The 13221-nt window shown below is 40.7% G+C and overlaps 1 protein-coding gene across 1 annotated transcript in view; it reads left to right on the top strand.

Moving 5' to 3' along the window:
- Window positions 1-13221, top strand: part of col28a1b (collagen, type XXVIII, alpha 1b) — a 39329-nt gene that overhangs the window by 20159 nt on the left and 5949 nt on the right. The window contains exons 4-31 of the mRNA XM_085803531.1: window positions 1464-1484; window positions 1582-1641; window positions 1754-1807; window positions 1890-1934; window positions 2046-2072; window positions 2174-2218; window positions 2298-2342; window positions 3341-3394; window positions 5671-5739; window positions 5941-6009; window positions 6298-6366; window positions 8097-8165; window positions 8305-8373; window positions 8495-8563; window positions 8919-8987; window positions 9375-9446; window positions 9557-9625; window positions 9713-9784; window positions 10161-10229; window positions 10584-10652; window positions 10728-10796; window positions 10904-10972; window positions 11323-11391; window positions 11483-11551; window positions 12045-12113; window positions 12388-12468; window positions 12679-12714; window positions 12975-13011. Of these exons, the coding sequence (XP_085659657.1) occupies window positions 1464-1484; window positions 1582-1641; window positions 1754-1807; window positions 1890-1934; window positions 2046-2072; window positions 2174-2218; window positions 2298-2342; window positions 3341-3394; window positions 5671-5739; window positions 5941-6009; window positions 6298-6366; window positions 8097-8165; window positions 8305-8373; window positions 8495-8563; window positions 8919-8987; window positions 9375-9446; window positions 9557-9625; window positions 9713-9784; window positions 10161-10229; window positions 10584-10652; window positions 10728-10796; window positions 10904-10972; window positions 11323-11391; window positions 11483-11551; window positions 12045-12113; window positions 12388-12468; window positions 12679-12714; window positions 12975-13011 (1684 nt within the window). The remainder of the gene's footprint in view (window positions 1-1463; window positions 1485-1581; window positions 1642-1753; window positions 1808-1889; window positions 1935-2045; window positions 2073-2173; window positions 2219-2297; window positions 2343-3340; window positions 3395-5670; window positions 5740-5940; window positions 6010-6297; window positions 6367-8096; window positions 8166-8304; window positions 8374-8494; window positions 8564-8918; window positions 8988-9374; window positions 9447-9556; window positions 9626-9712; window positions 9785-10160; window positions 10230-10583; window positions 10653-10727; window positions 10797-10903; window positions 10973-11322; window positions 11392-11482; window positions 11552-12044; window positions 12114-12387; window positions 12469-12678; window positions 12715-12974; window positions 13012-13221) is intronic.

Genomic DNA, 13221 nt, shown 5'->3' on the forward strand with positions numbered 1-13221 from the left:
TTCCTCCGTTTTCCCCACTCTGTTTACGTTTGCGTTCCTCCAAAGATGGCAAAATTTCAAATACCGTAGTCACATAAAAATGTACACATAGGGGCTTTAATGTTTCATACTGTACCTTAACCTTGCAGTAACATTGCTTGTTGCATTGCTCTGGGTTTGTTGGACACCTGGTTGGTTTTTGCCAAACGGAGTTCGCAACTATCAGATTAGAAGTTTCAGGCGCTATAGAGACAGATTTCAAACTTTTTTATTTTGTTTAACTGTGTGAGTCTAACTGAATTGTCCGTACAGAGTTAGATCAACAGGTTGTCTATGTCACCGCATACAGCAGCAACAAGGCGTTGGGTTCAGGCCTAGACCCTGGTCCCTTCTCTGTGGGTTCTGAGTTTCTTGTGTTTCCTCCGGAGGTCTTTGTTCGTGACCAAACCTCTGAGCTCAGAGCTATAGGTGGATGTTAAAGAAGTGTGGTTTCTAAACAGTCAGGATTTATCTAAGGTTTTGAAATGGTCCTTTCTTGCTTTGACTGCCACATGTCCCTGATTGCACTTGTTGGCATTTTGGGGTGTACTTATCACGGGTTATAGAGTTTGTCTTGCTCAACAATGAAATCTCTCATTGAGCTGATGTAAGATGGTAATTGACCTATAAATGGAGTCAGGGTTTTTTATATCTTTATATATAAAAGCCCTAATGTTTCTAAATACTGTCTGACTTACATCTGGTAGACCTGTCCATGGGGACCAAAGATAAATCTGACAAGTTTTCCTATTGTTACTTTTTTTTTTCTTGTGAAATATTGCATCATTTCAGCTCTTCTGGCGTCTAAAACCAAACAAACATTTAGAATTGCTTATGACTCATTTCTTCTAGCAGGCTGCAACCACCAAGGGGCCACAGGTGGACATAGCTTCATGCATCTACAGGGTTTCCCAGTCTAAAAGGTTGGGAACGGCTGTCGGCTGGAGGACATTCATTCTCAGTCTTTACTCACAGATAATTGTCACCGTGACACCGTTGAACCTGTGCGTGCTCATGCACCGTGCACCCAGCGGCCTAACACAGTGACAGCAACATGCAGCTCCTCTTCCAGACTGTTTATGTCCTCCATCTCCACCCCTCCTCCTCCTGTTTCGGCACTTTCTGTCCTCACAGCGGGTTCAGACCTCAGTCACAGTGTTGTGTCTGCATCAGGGGGGACGGAGGGGTGGGAATGGGGGGTGGGGGGGGGCTTTCCTGCCTGCTTTGCATTTTCCACACTCTCAGAAATGTCAAATATCTGCAGTAGGTCAGGGCCAGTCTGGAAAACGGGAATGATCTGTTCTGCTGTCCAGAATCATTCACACAAAAAGTCTAATATATTCATGAAAGAGAAGACAATATCTAACATGTATGAATGAATGAATCTCTCAGTGAATAATAACGGATCTGTAACTAAACATTTATATATGATGTTTTGCTTCTAGGCTGCAGTTGCATTTGAAGGGGTAAGTCTTTTCATGCAATTCAGCTTTTGTCTTAACTCTGCCATATAATTCACAATTGTAAGCATTTGCACTTACCTTTTATGTCTGTGTGTGTTAGTGTCCACAAGCCCAGGTGTGTTTGTGTGAAAGAGGAGCGAGAGGCCCTCCAGGAAGCCCAGTGAGTTTTTAGAATAAGAAGAGAATTACTACGTCTTAGTCACTTTGTGTTTGCATCCTAAAACATAGACAGCACGGTCTTGTCTTTAAGACTTCACACTGACACATTTCAGGGTCGAAAAGGAGACCAAGGCTTCAGAGGGTCACCTGGTCTTAAAGGAGCGAGGGTAGGTCACAGAGAAAAAACACAAGGCCTTTATCAAGTTTTGATTTTATGCAGCTCAATGAGCATGAGTCTCTTTTCACCAGGGGGAGTCAGGGCTGAATGGTCGACCTGGAAACGACGGTCCAGAGGTAAAAAAAAACAAACAAAAAAAACCCCATTCCCCTCTTTCTTATTATATCCTGCACATATATAAAGACATGATAAACCATATTTTAAAAGAATTGTTTTGTCTCCTACAGGGTCGTCCAGGTTACAAGGGCAGCAAGGTGGGTATCTGTTAGCCACCAGTTAGCATTAGCTACAAGCTAACGGTATCATTATAAATGGACAAAAACCAGAGGGGCTGATGTGATGTGTTTTCTTGCAGGGGGAGAGAGGAGACTGTGGCACCCCAGGGGAAAAGGGTGACGCCGTACGGTCATTACCTACTAATATATTTCAATGACTAGCGCAGACTTTTCCCTCATAATGAATTAAGCGTTATCTTGCAGGGACCTGAAGGACCTCCAGGCCCACGAGGCTTACAAGGAGAACAGGTAGAGTGACTGCATGCTCTTTTTCATAGAGCTGTAACAATTGTAATTGTTTTAAGCACCACAGACAGGCTAGTTATAAGCTAATTTGTATAATATTCCAGTTTTTATGTGCAATCTGCTCATAAAAAGTTCATTTCCTCGAGGCCGGTGCTTCATGAATGAGTTTTAGATGTGATGTTAACAATGCACGGCTCTATAGGGTCGGCAGTGTCAGCTGATTTGTCGCTTCATTGCTTTGATCCAGACTGAAACTTCTCAAACAGGATTGGATGTACTAGTCAGTCGTGGTCTCCAGAGGATGACTCCTATAACCACTGTGCCAATCTGCTGACTTTTCACCTCCTGCCACATCAGGGTTTTGGCTGAAATAAAAAAGTTAGAGTTTATTTTCTGTCAACCTGGGCATAAAGTTCACTGGCCGCTGTTCACACTGACACTCAGACGTTACCATACGTCGACATCAGAGAGACCATTCACTCTCAAATATGAAAAATGGAAGTGGAATTTGTCTCTTATTCAGCCCTGCACTAATGGAATGTGAATATTGGATTATCGGTAATCCTGATACTAATGTGACTATCCAAAGCAGTGAATCCAGGCTTGCAGGATATTATTCTTTTGCAGGAACAGACTTTGTGTAGTGGGATTAGTGCAGGGACCTGGCCGCCCAGCACAACTCTTCCTCCTCTGTGCCATTGGCACAGTGTCAGTATAACCTTGTTATTTTGTGAGCTTGGCCTGAGAATCGAAGGACATGAAAGCCGTGAATGTTTATGTTAATCCTGTTGTATTTTTCATTCAGTTATGATGGGTTGGTTTTGACCAGCAGGTTGCTCACACAACAGTCATTTTTAAAATGTATACCTGTTTGTCTGATTGTTTCTTGCTGCTGAATTCTGATTTATTTTGTCGCAGAATGAAAAAAGACGATTGAGGGAAACCAACAGATGCTGTAACATTATGGTTATGATTATGATCAAATTAAATTTGTTTTGCAGGGGTCAGTGGGGCCACCAGGAGACATGGGACCTGAGGGCCCAGCAGGACCTAAAGTAAGTTTCTCCAAGGCTTTGAACTTTAAACCCTGTCTTGTCACGTCTGCTCTTTAGTCAGTTTCCAGCACCAGTTGCAAGCACAAGAAAATCTCTTTACATCTATATTTAAGATAAAATAATGGGTTTATAAAGTCTCTGTGTATCCATTAATTTGTAACCATTTAGCTTTAATACATGGTAGTGTTTCTGTTAAAAAGACAATGGCCACGCTGAAACTATGCAGATACAGAGCAAAACAAAAGCAGAAGACTTTTATTTTGAAAAATGTAGACACAACAATGCCTCCAACAGGTGTGGGGCTTTTCTCTGCTTTTTTTCCCCACTTCCACATATTGAACATGAATTGTGACATGCATTCACTTACGCATGCATGCAAATATGCATGTGTGCTGTAATATATATTATTCAGGTTGTTTTCATTTGCAGTTGATTTTTTACAAACGTTTCCATCACAGACTTATGCATTAATATTCACAAAAAGCAGGAATTTCAGTAAATATTAAAAACTTTCTGGGGCAGTTTGAAATGTAAAAATGTCAGCTTGTGGTTTTAGAGGCAGTTCTTTGACTTTTGAAAAAAACAATATTTTCATTTTGGGATCTGAAATTCATCTGTCAACACCCACAGGCTGAGCATCAGTTTAGTTATGTAATATGAGTCTTTGGGGTTATGGCGAAATAATGTTCAGCATTATGTTTGTCACAAGTCCAGACATTTTCCCCCACACAACATCTGTATTGTCAGATTTTAATTTTAGGGAAAAAGGCGGAACGACATCCAAAACGACCTTTAAAATTTGTGGCCACGGTTAATTAGATGCTGATGTCTCCATCAGCACAGAGCTTTCCTGCAGCTCTGCAACAAAGACCTCTTTATACAGATGAAATGTAATGTGATTTATATCACATTGAGGAAAAGTCCAGACATTAATCAAGCGAGTGTTTTAAAGAAGGAACAAAGCATGAAATGAAATCTAGATCTCCATTTGGCCTCACAAATATAAGTGTTTTGTAGTCCACCAGATATCAATAAAACACGACTGCAAATGGCACAAACATGATTAAATAGAATGTCACAGTGTTTAGTTACATTCATTTGTTCACATTTTAAAAGGTTGGCATGAATGTAACAGAGGATGCTGCATGTTGAACATCTGAGGAAGAAGCATATTTATACTGATGTTACTAATGATGTGAAGGTGGGACATGCTGGTTGTTATGTATGTTTGTCTGCTCTTGATTTAGTTGTAAATATGTATGTGTGGTGCGTCAGACATCAACAACAAGAAGCTGAAAACTTTGTTGTACTTCCACAGTGACAACAGCCAGTTGTTCGTCCATTTGAGCGTCTCAAAACGCAGTTTTGGCCTTGTTAAAGCCCCAGTATGTAACTAATTTGGCTTTTTATTAGCAAAAATCAAATATGTCTTTCATAAATACGTATTTCACTGAAGTGGAATCACACCAGCATACAAATGAAAGCTTTCTGGTACCTTAGACTGAGTTGTTATAAGTCGTTACAAATACATAAGTGGGCGACGCACCGAACCGAGGCGGCCATGTTGCAGCGTGACCGTAGGTAACCACGGAAACTCAGCGGAGCTGTGGGCTCGGCCTGTTAAAACTGTCACCACTGTGTAGTGTGAGGAAGGACGGAGGCACAGGTGTTGCATTCAGGTGCAGTCAGGCAGACGGCCGTCGGCAAACCAACCGGATGTCATTTTACTCAGCGAGAGAAAGACGGTAAAACGTGGGTCAGGTAAACAATACCACATCACCATGACAACATATTGTCACGCCTGTATTGTTTTGCCTCATGCTGGCGGACCACTTGTTTACATAGACACTTGTTTATCCTGTTACATGCAGCGTCTGTTGTCTGTCTGATGTCTGCCCGATTTCACGTGAATGCAACATCAAGAACACGTTCAGATATGCAACCGCACCGCTAGATGGGGGGAATTCCTACATTATACCTTTAAAGTCATATACGTAACACTTGACAGGGAACTTGGTAAAACTGTTCAACTAGACACAAGGATGAACTGATCTTATTGTGATGGTCAAAGGTCAAAGGTCAAGGTTTCACACAAATGGTTAATATTTGTTCTTTAAAACAATGAAAATAAAACAGAGACAAAAAATATCATGATTACAGCCAGAAGGAAGATGACTACATGAAAGTACTGCATTATTTTATATTCAGGTAACTTGTTGATTGTGTTGAACTGCCGTCACATGACATGTAGGTCTGAACCTGTTTGTTTGTCACAGGGAGACAGAGGACCCAGTGGTGTTTCTGGACCACCAGGGGACATTGGTATTGGGTTCCCAGGAGCCAAGGTGACTGTAGAACATCTGTTATGTAGTCAAAAGCAAACGGTTGATGGGTATTTTTCTCTTCCTATGATTTTATATCATTTCTGAAAGTTCACATAAAACACAGCTGCAAATATTAATGGAAGACGACATAAAGTTAAAGGATAAATATGTTTCTGTTACACATGGTTCAAGTTGATGACTGGTGATGTGTGATGCTTGCAGGGTGAAAAGGGTATCCAGGGGAGATCAGGTCCCACAGGTCCTGTTGGGATAGGAGAACCAGGACTACCAGTGAGTATTGTATTCAGCTCCATTCTAAGCATAACAGTGAGTCATAACTAGTTTCGATTAGCAGGTGATACTAATAATATTAAATAGATTTCTAGATTTTCTATAGCTGAAATCCTTGTTACAATAGGATAAGTTAAAAATCAAAAGATCCAAATAGATTTTTTAAAACTATTTTAAAACCCCTGCTGCCACCTGCAGTACATATGCAAATGTTCCTACTACAGCTTGTATCAAAACTTTATACCACCATCTACTAAAGCCCTGACATATGTTAATTAAATGTTCCAGGGTCCCCCAGGACCAGCTGGAGCACTAGGCAACCCTGGGCCACGTGGAGAGGGGTTTCCAGGACCGAAGGTGAGTCAAGTCTTTGAACATGTGTTAACAGTATATTCAAAATATGTTGTATCACCAGCCGCTGCAGTTTGGATCGTAATGAAATAATATTTTTTATAAATGCTTAAAAATGTTCCATATCTTTACTTTCAGTCAAGTTCATTTATAACTGTTTTTCTTTTTTTTTAAATATATATCGTTCTATATTGGTTTCCTCTTAAGATGTGTGACTTTGTGTAGCAGGCATTCTAAGGACTGGATTGGGCTATAGAGGCTGTGGTGTGTGGCTCTGCTCCATGTTATACACTTGCCACTTCTTTTAAATAAACATTTGTATAAAGAGGGGTTGAAATAGACAGAGTAGCAGCCTGGATTTAGACAGTGTATATAACAGAGCTGAGTCCTTGCAGAGCCAAAATGAACAAACACCAAAGAACCATGTGCAAATGCTCGTTCAAAACTGTCAAACGTAATGAACAAGTATATACAATACAGTTTTAGACAGAATTATTGATTAGTTATGTTGAGTGTTTGGCAAGTTACTGAAAATGTGTTATTAGTTCCAGTTACTATTTATTTATCAAAAAGTATGAATTACTTGGGAAAGTAACTTTTGCATTGCCCACCAAGTCAGGTGATCAATGATCATAAATGATGCAATCCTCTATGACTATTCACACATGAAATAATAGAGCCCATTTAAATGATGATAATTGTAATTGTGTTATTTTATTTATTTATTTATTTTTAAAGATATTTTTATTAGGTAGAACTTTGTAGAGACACCGGAAAGCAGGGCAATAAATATCTTGTCGGTTGGTAGTCGAACCAGCGATCCACGCTTCTAGACATGTACGCCAACATGGGACGTGCTCGCTACCACTCGGCCACCGGGCACCCCATAATTGTGTTATCTAATTTGAACAATGAATGGGTTTACAATGACACATTACCAAGTAGCATAATGTATTACTCACCACACTGGTAGTATGCACATTGTTGGTTTTTACCTCTGTTCAGATGCACAGTATAATGAGGAAATTCTTTTTGCAGCAAGGTAGCTGAAAAACACAAAAGATAATAAGATGAAAAAATAAAAAAAAACATGAAAAGAGCTGGTTTCACACAAGCAATGTAGACGAAAGTAGGAGGTTCATCTAATAATCTAATAATGGGCCATAAGAAGGAGAGGGAATGATAAAGCGCTGAGCTTAGAAATTACAGAAAGTATTAGAGTTAGGAGTTAAGAACCTGTTACATATGGGATACGTGAGTATCGTGAGGTAAATTAAATTTTTTGAAAGCTCTCTCAGATCAGACAGGGGGGATAATGAAACACCATCAGCTTCCTCTTCATTCACACCCCTGCTGAGCCTGTGTGTGGCTTCACCTTCAGAGCTGCAGAGAACCACTGTTTGTTTTCTGCAGGTGTGAAGGCAAGGCAAGGCAAGGCAAGGCAAGGCATCTTTATTTATATAGCGCATTTCATACCAAGGCAACTCAATGTGCTTTACATAAAGACAAAACATTTAAAAAGAACAGCATAAAACAAACCTTTTTTTAAGCAGAACTGACTGATTCCTAGAAATAACAACCAGGAAATGTTTCACTGATTACAACACAGCCTCGTGTAAATACGCGGGAAATCCACACTTTCAGGCCAAACGTGACATTTGAAGTGCGACTGCAAGTCAGGAGAACTGCCCTGAGATCAGTGACGGGTTTCATCACATTCACTATCTTTGTTTCAGGGCGACCGAGGATATGATGGTCCGAGGGGCAATCGTGGGCCTCCTGGTGTCGGGGTCAAAGGTGACAAGGTAGATACAGTCACCAAGAACTGTATTAGGAACACCGGTCCACCTGCTAATTCACCCATTTATCCAAGCAGTCAATCAAATGGCAGCAGTGTAGCGTGTTAGATCTTGCAGATTGTTGTAAAGTAAACTCTTTCTTCAGGGGAATATTGGACCACCTGGGCTTGCAGGTCCAGTTGGTGCTCCTGGTGTAGGACTGCAAGGAGAAAAGGTAAAACTTGATCATCACGTATCTGTGACTGTTTGTTACCAACTGTTATCTATGGGAAGAAAAAAAACAAACAAAAAAACAACAAACAACCTGTTCCCACCTCCGTCTTCTTTCCCTTCAGGGTGATCAAGGCCCAGTTGGACCTTCAGGACCCAGAGGAGCTCAAGGTCTTGGAATAATAGGCGCTAAGGTAGGACAGGAGGGGGCTCCTGATGATAATGATCTCAGAATCTGATGCAAAGCCACTTACTGTGATTGACGTGCAGCTGATTATCTGTCTGATTGTGTGATTCTGCATATTTGATCACATAAATGTGAGTGTGCAGCTGGCCTGTCAGTCAAATGTCTGCCAGTTTGCATCAGAGTCTCGAGTGTCAACGACACGTTTTATGAGACATGATGGATGGTTGATTATATGAGATACATTCATTTCACACTCAGATGTGATTCATATACAACAAGCCCAAAATTCATTGTTGTTTTCTCCACAGTATAGAAACACTAAATGCTGAATCTGTCACTGACTATGTGAATATTGTCTCCAGGGGAACCAGGGCCCCAGAGGAGAGCCCGGTCTGCCAGGTGAGAGAGGAGTGGGAGAACCAGGACCCAAAGTAAGTCAACCATGATGCTATTCACTTATCACTCAACCACAGAGCTCTCTTCAAAGGAAAAGTTTAACATTCAAGGAAATATGTTTGTTTTCTTTCTTAGAAGATACTCTCATGATGATATGCTAAATATGAAGCAGGAGGTTAGCTTAGCTTAGCATTCATTTAGATTGTGGAGGAAAAAATCTAAAATGACAGTAACATGTTTGTTTCAGGTCTCTGATGAATAATCAATAACTAGTTATTCAGCAGATACTCTCATTGTGACAAAAATCACAGTGAAACCAGCTTTAATCGATCACTGATAAGATCTAAAAGGACGTTGACAGTGCGAACAGAGCAGTGTGATCCAGTCAACTGTAGACTTATGTTTTTATTTTCCTCTCTCAGGGGGACCCAGGCGCCGAGGGCTTAGCAGGGATACCAGGTGTACCAGGAGAGGATGGAGCCCCGGGACAAAAGGTAACATCATAACATGAAACCAGTTCACTTTCTATTTAAAAAAATACAGAATATTGTACGTATTTCTTACCAGTCTGATCCTACTCTGGTTTCTTCTTAAATGACAACAGGGTGACCTCGGGTTACCAGGTCTTAGGGGACCTGACGGGGCCCCTGGTAAAGGTGCCCCTGGAGACAAGGTAAGAGAGAGTTTTCACAGTTTATGTGTTGTTTCTTCATGTCATGTGTTAATTAACCATCTAAAAGTTGAAATGAATTGTTTGCAGGGAGACAGAGGGGACAGGGGGACCAGAGGCCTGCCAGGTGCAGTTGGCCCTGTGGGGCCAATGGGGCCAAAGGTATGAGCAGCATGAACAGCAGAAGCACTTTACATGACAACGCTGTGTAATCATTTTCCAGTGTTAACAGTGCCAAATTTAAAATGATGTTGTTGCAGTTTTAGATTCTGTGAACAAAGTGTTGTTACACTGGATGGAAATTATAAACTAGAAAAGACAAGACCAGCCTTCATAGACAAAAAATGTTATTTATAGTAAATGATCTGGGTCTGCAAAGTTTTATTGGGTTTTTTCCCTGCCCATGTCCCATCAGTCCACCAAATTGGCTCTGGACATCTTTCCTAATCCTGCTGACATATAAACAAAAAAAGAAACATTATTAATTATAATTAGTTATTTTCATACTTGTAAGTCTGATGAATGTTTTCTTTTCCAGGGTGATCCAGGAAACATTGGGCCATCAGGTGTTAGTGGACCACCAGGGAGGGGTATACCTGGTGCTAAGGTAAGTCCATGTGGAGCTGAACAAAGTCGCTTTAACGGCCAAACATCAGCTGGTTGGATGGTTTGTTGGTTGGATGAATGGTTGGTTGGTTGGTTGGTTGGTTGGTTGGTTGGTTGGTTGGTTGGTTGGTTGGTTGGTTGGTTGGTTGGTTGGTTGGATGGATGGATGGTTGGTTGGTTGGTTGGTTGGTTGGTTGGATGGATGGATGGTCGGTCGGTCGGTCGGTCGGTCGGTTGGTTGGATGGTTCGTTGGTTGCTTGCTTGCTTGCTTGCTTGCTTGCTTGGATCATTGGATCGTAGGTTGCCTAGTTGGTCGGTCGGTTGGTTGACTTATCCCTGGCTGGTTTTCCTCAGGGGGAACCGGGTCCACAAGGTCCAGCCGGAGCTGTGGGGGAACCAGGGATCGGTTTGTCTGGGCCTAAGGTGAGTTCAGTGCAGGTTTTACTTTTCACTGATCCTCTGAAGTGATGGTGGTAAGTCGTGGTTTTGGTTTTCTAGGGTGACAGAGGAGCTCCAGGAGCTGCTGGATCTCCTGGACTGAAAGGTGAAGGCTTCTCCGGCCCTCCAGTGAGTCCCCACCTACATTACAGCTGTCTTTATCACTTTATTCTTCCTTATCCTTATCCTGCACTGTGTGACCTTTTTATTTTTATTTTTTTGGTTAACCGTCTTAGGGACTTACGGGACCTCCTGGGTTGACAGGAGAGACTGGACCAGAAGGTGTTGGTTTACCTGGACCAAAGGTAAAAGTTTTTGCAGGGAAAAAGATTTTTTTAAAACCACAGTAAACTGTTCATCTCTACAGAGTCTACCTTCATGTAACAGAAAGAGAGTTTGCAATAACATTTCTTCCTTGTTATTTCTCTAAAATATACATTTTCTTCTTGGATGAACAGCCATTAAAACATAAAATGATAATGGATGAAATATTGGCTTAAATTCCAACACTATGCAATTGATAGCATTTCTTCAGGTGTTTTTTCTTGTATGTTGATTGATTCAGATAATGTTGTTTCCTCTGTGTCTGGGGTGGTAGAATTATTATAAATTATAACATGATAGATATGTAACTCGTCAACTTTTTTCTTTTCAGGGAGACAGAGGTTTGCCTGGACCCCCTGGTCCTGCAGGGCCACCAGGAATTGGTCTGGTTGGCCAGAAGGTAATTTTTCCTGTTAGAATAATAACCTATAAACTGTAAAAACTTTACCTCCTAAAGTGATTAAATCCATGTTGGTTTTCTGTTCCTGTAGGGCTCATCTGGCCTACTGGGACCACCCGGTCCACAGGGGGTACCAGGAGAGGGCATTCAGGGACAAAAGGTATTGCTGTCACCTGTCACCTGCTTTTATTCAGCTCAATCAGCAACAGTGTAGAGCCAGTTGTAAAATGTGGTTTATGAATGGCAGAAATGTTATCAACACATTTATGTTAATGAGTAAAGGTATTTACGCAACAAGGTTTTAGGTCAAAGACTGAATCAGGACAACAGGTCGAAGACAAATTAAAGTTCATTTTAAATAATAAAATGTGATAATTCTGTGTCATATCTTCCCATGTTATTGTTATTATTAATATTATTGATTGTTTTGTTTGTCTTTTTTCTTTCGATTGTCTTTTGGAAAAGCCGACCCATTCAGAGTTTTACATTTTTGTGCTGACCAGTATAACTTGAGAGCAGTTTTATTTTAGTCATGATTAAACAATTATTATTCAGTTCAATCAAAGCAAATCATCTGACATGTTTTTGTTCACTCGCATTGATTACATACTTTCTACGGGTTTCATCTGGTTGTTTTCTTGTGTTGTTTCCAGGGGGATCCTGGATTTCAGGGGATTCCCGGCCCCCGAGGTCCTCCTGGACATGGTCTGCAGGGAGACAAGGTAAAATATGATATATTATATATATGCAAAATGATTAATAATTGATAAATATCTTAACACAAAGCACTTGAAGTGATGATTTTTAGTTCTTACTGGAAAATATCTATGATCACATCAAACCAGAGCAACAACAAATGCAAAATGTTGATGGTGTGTTCACTGACATTCAGGTGGTTCTAAGGTGCAGTTTATGCATCTATTTGATATCATATCCCTACTTTTTAATTACAGCTGAATAAACCGCCTAAATAAAACCCTTCATCTTCTTCTACAGGGGGACCGAGGGTTCAGAGGTGAGAAGGGCAAAAAAGGAGAGAGAGGTGAAGCAGGAGAACCAGGAACCATCGGACCTTTGGTACAGGATTTAATTGTCAGATGCATCATTTTGTTCATTTTACTATGTTGTTAATTTAAGATAAGTTGAGTTTAACTCATATTCAGTGTCTGACTCAGGATGGAGAGTTGAGTTCAGGAACCACTTCCTGATCACAACTCTGCTGTTTGTTTAATCTCTATAAACACTGTAATATAACAGCTCACTAATAACAGGTCTTTAACACCACAGGGTAGAGTGGGACAGAAGGGAGAGCCCGGACTCACAGTAAGTACACAGCATCTGGCATTGAACTAAAATAGTCCAGAAACAATGAGTGGATTGATTGATGGACAGAAAATAATTCTCAAATATTAGAATTGACTGATTTTTGAATGCTAAACGAACATGAAGCTGTCACCTCAGACGTTCTGATTATTCATGAAAGAATGGAGGCATTTATCAATATGCTAAACATGAATAGGTCACAGCCTCAGAGATGTAGTCGTGGTTCAGTGCTGAACTTTTGTATTTCTTGTCTTTCACAGAGAGATGAAATCATCAAAATAGTGAGATCCATATGCAGTGAGTAACACGTCAGGGGAGGATTAGTGATTCTCTTCATTTCACATGCATAACTGCAATTTTTTGTGTCTCTATATAAACTCTGTACAAAAAAAGGTTGTGACAGCACTCACTTTCAGTTAAACACTTTTTAATTCATAAAAACTGCTCGGCAGCAAGAAACGGACGCGTTTCGACAATCAGCCGTCCTCAGCGTTCGTCCGTTTCTTG

This window comes from Trachurus japonicus, chromosome 16, assembly GCF_045865225.1.
Source record: "Trachurus japonicus isolate A0001 chromosome 16, Traja_1.0".
Taxonomy (NCBI): Eukaryota; Metazoa; Chordata; class Actinopteri; order Carangiformes; family Carangidae; genus Trachurus; species Trachurus japonicus.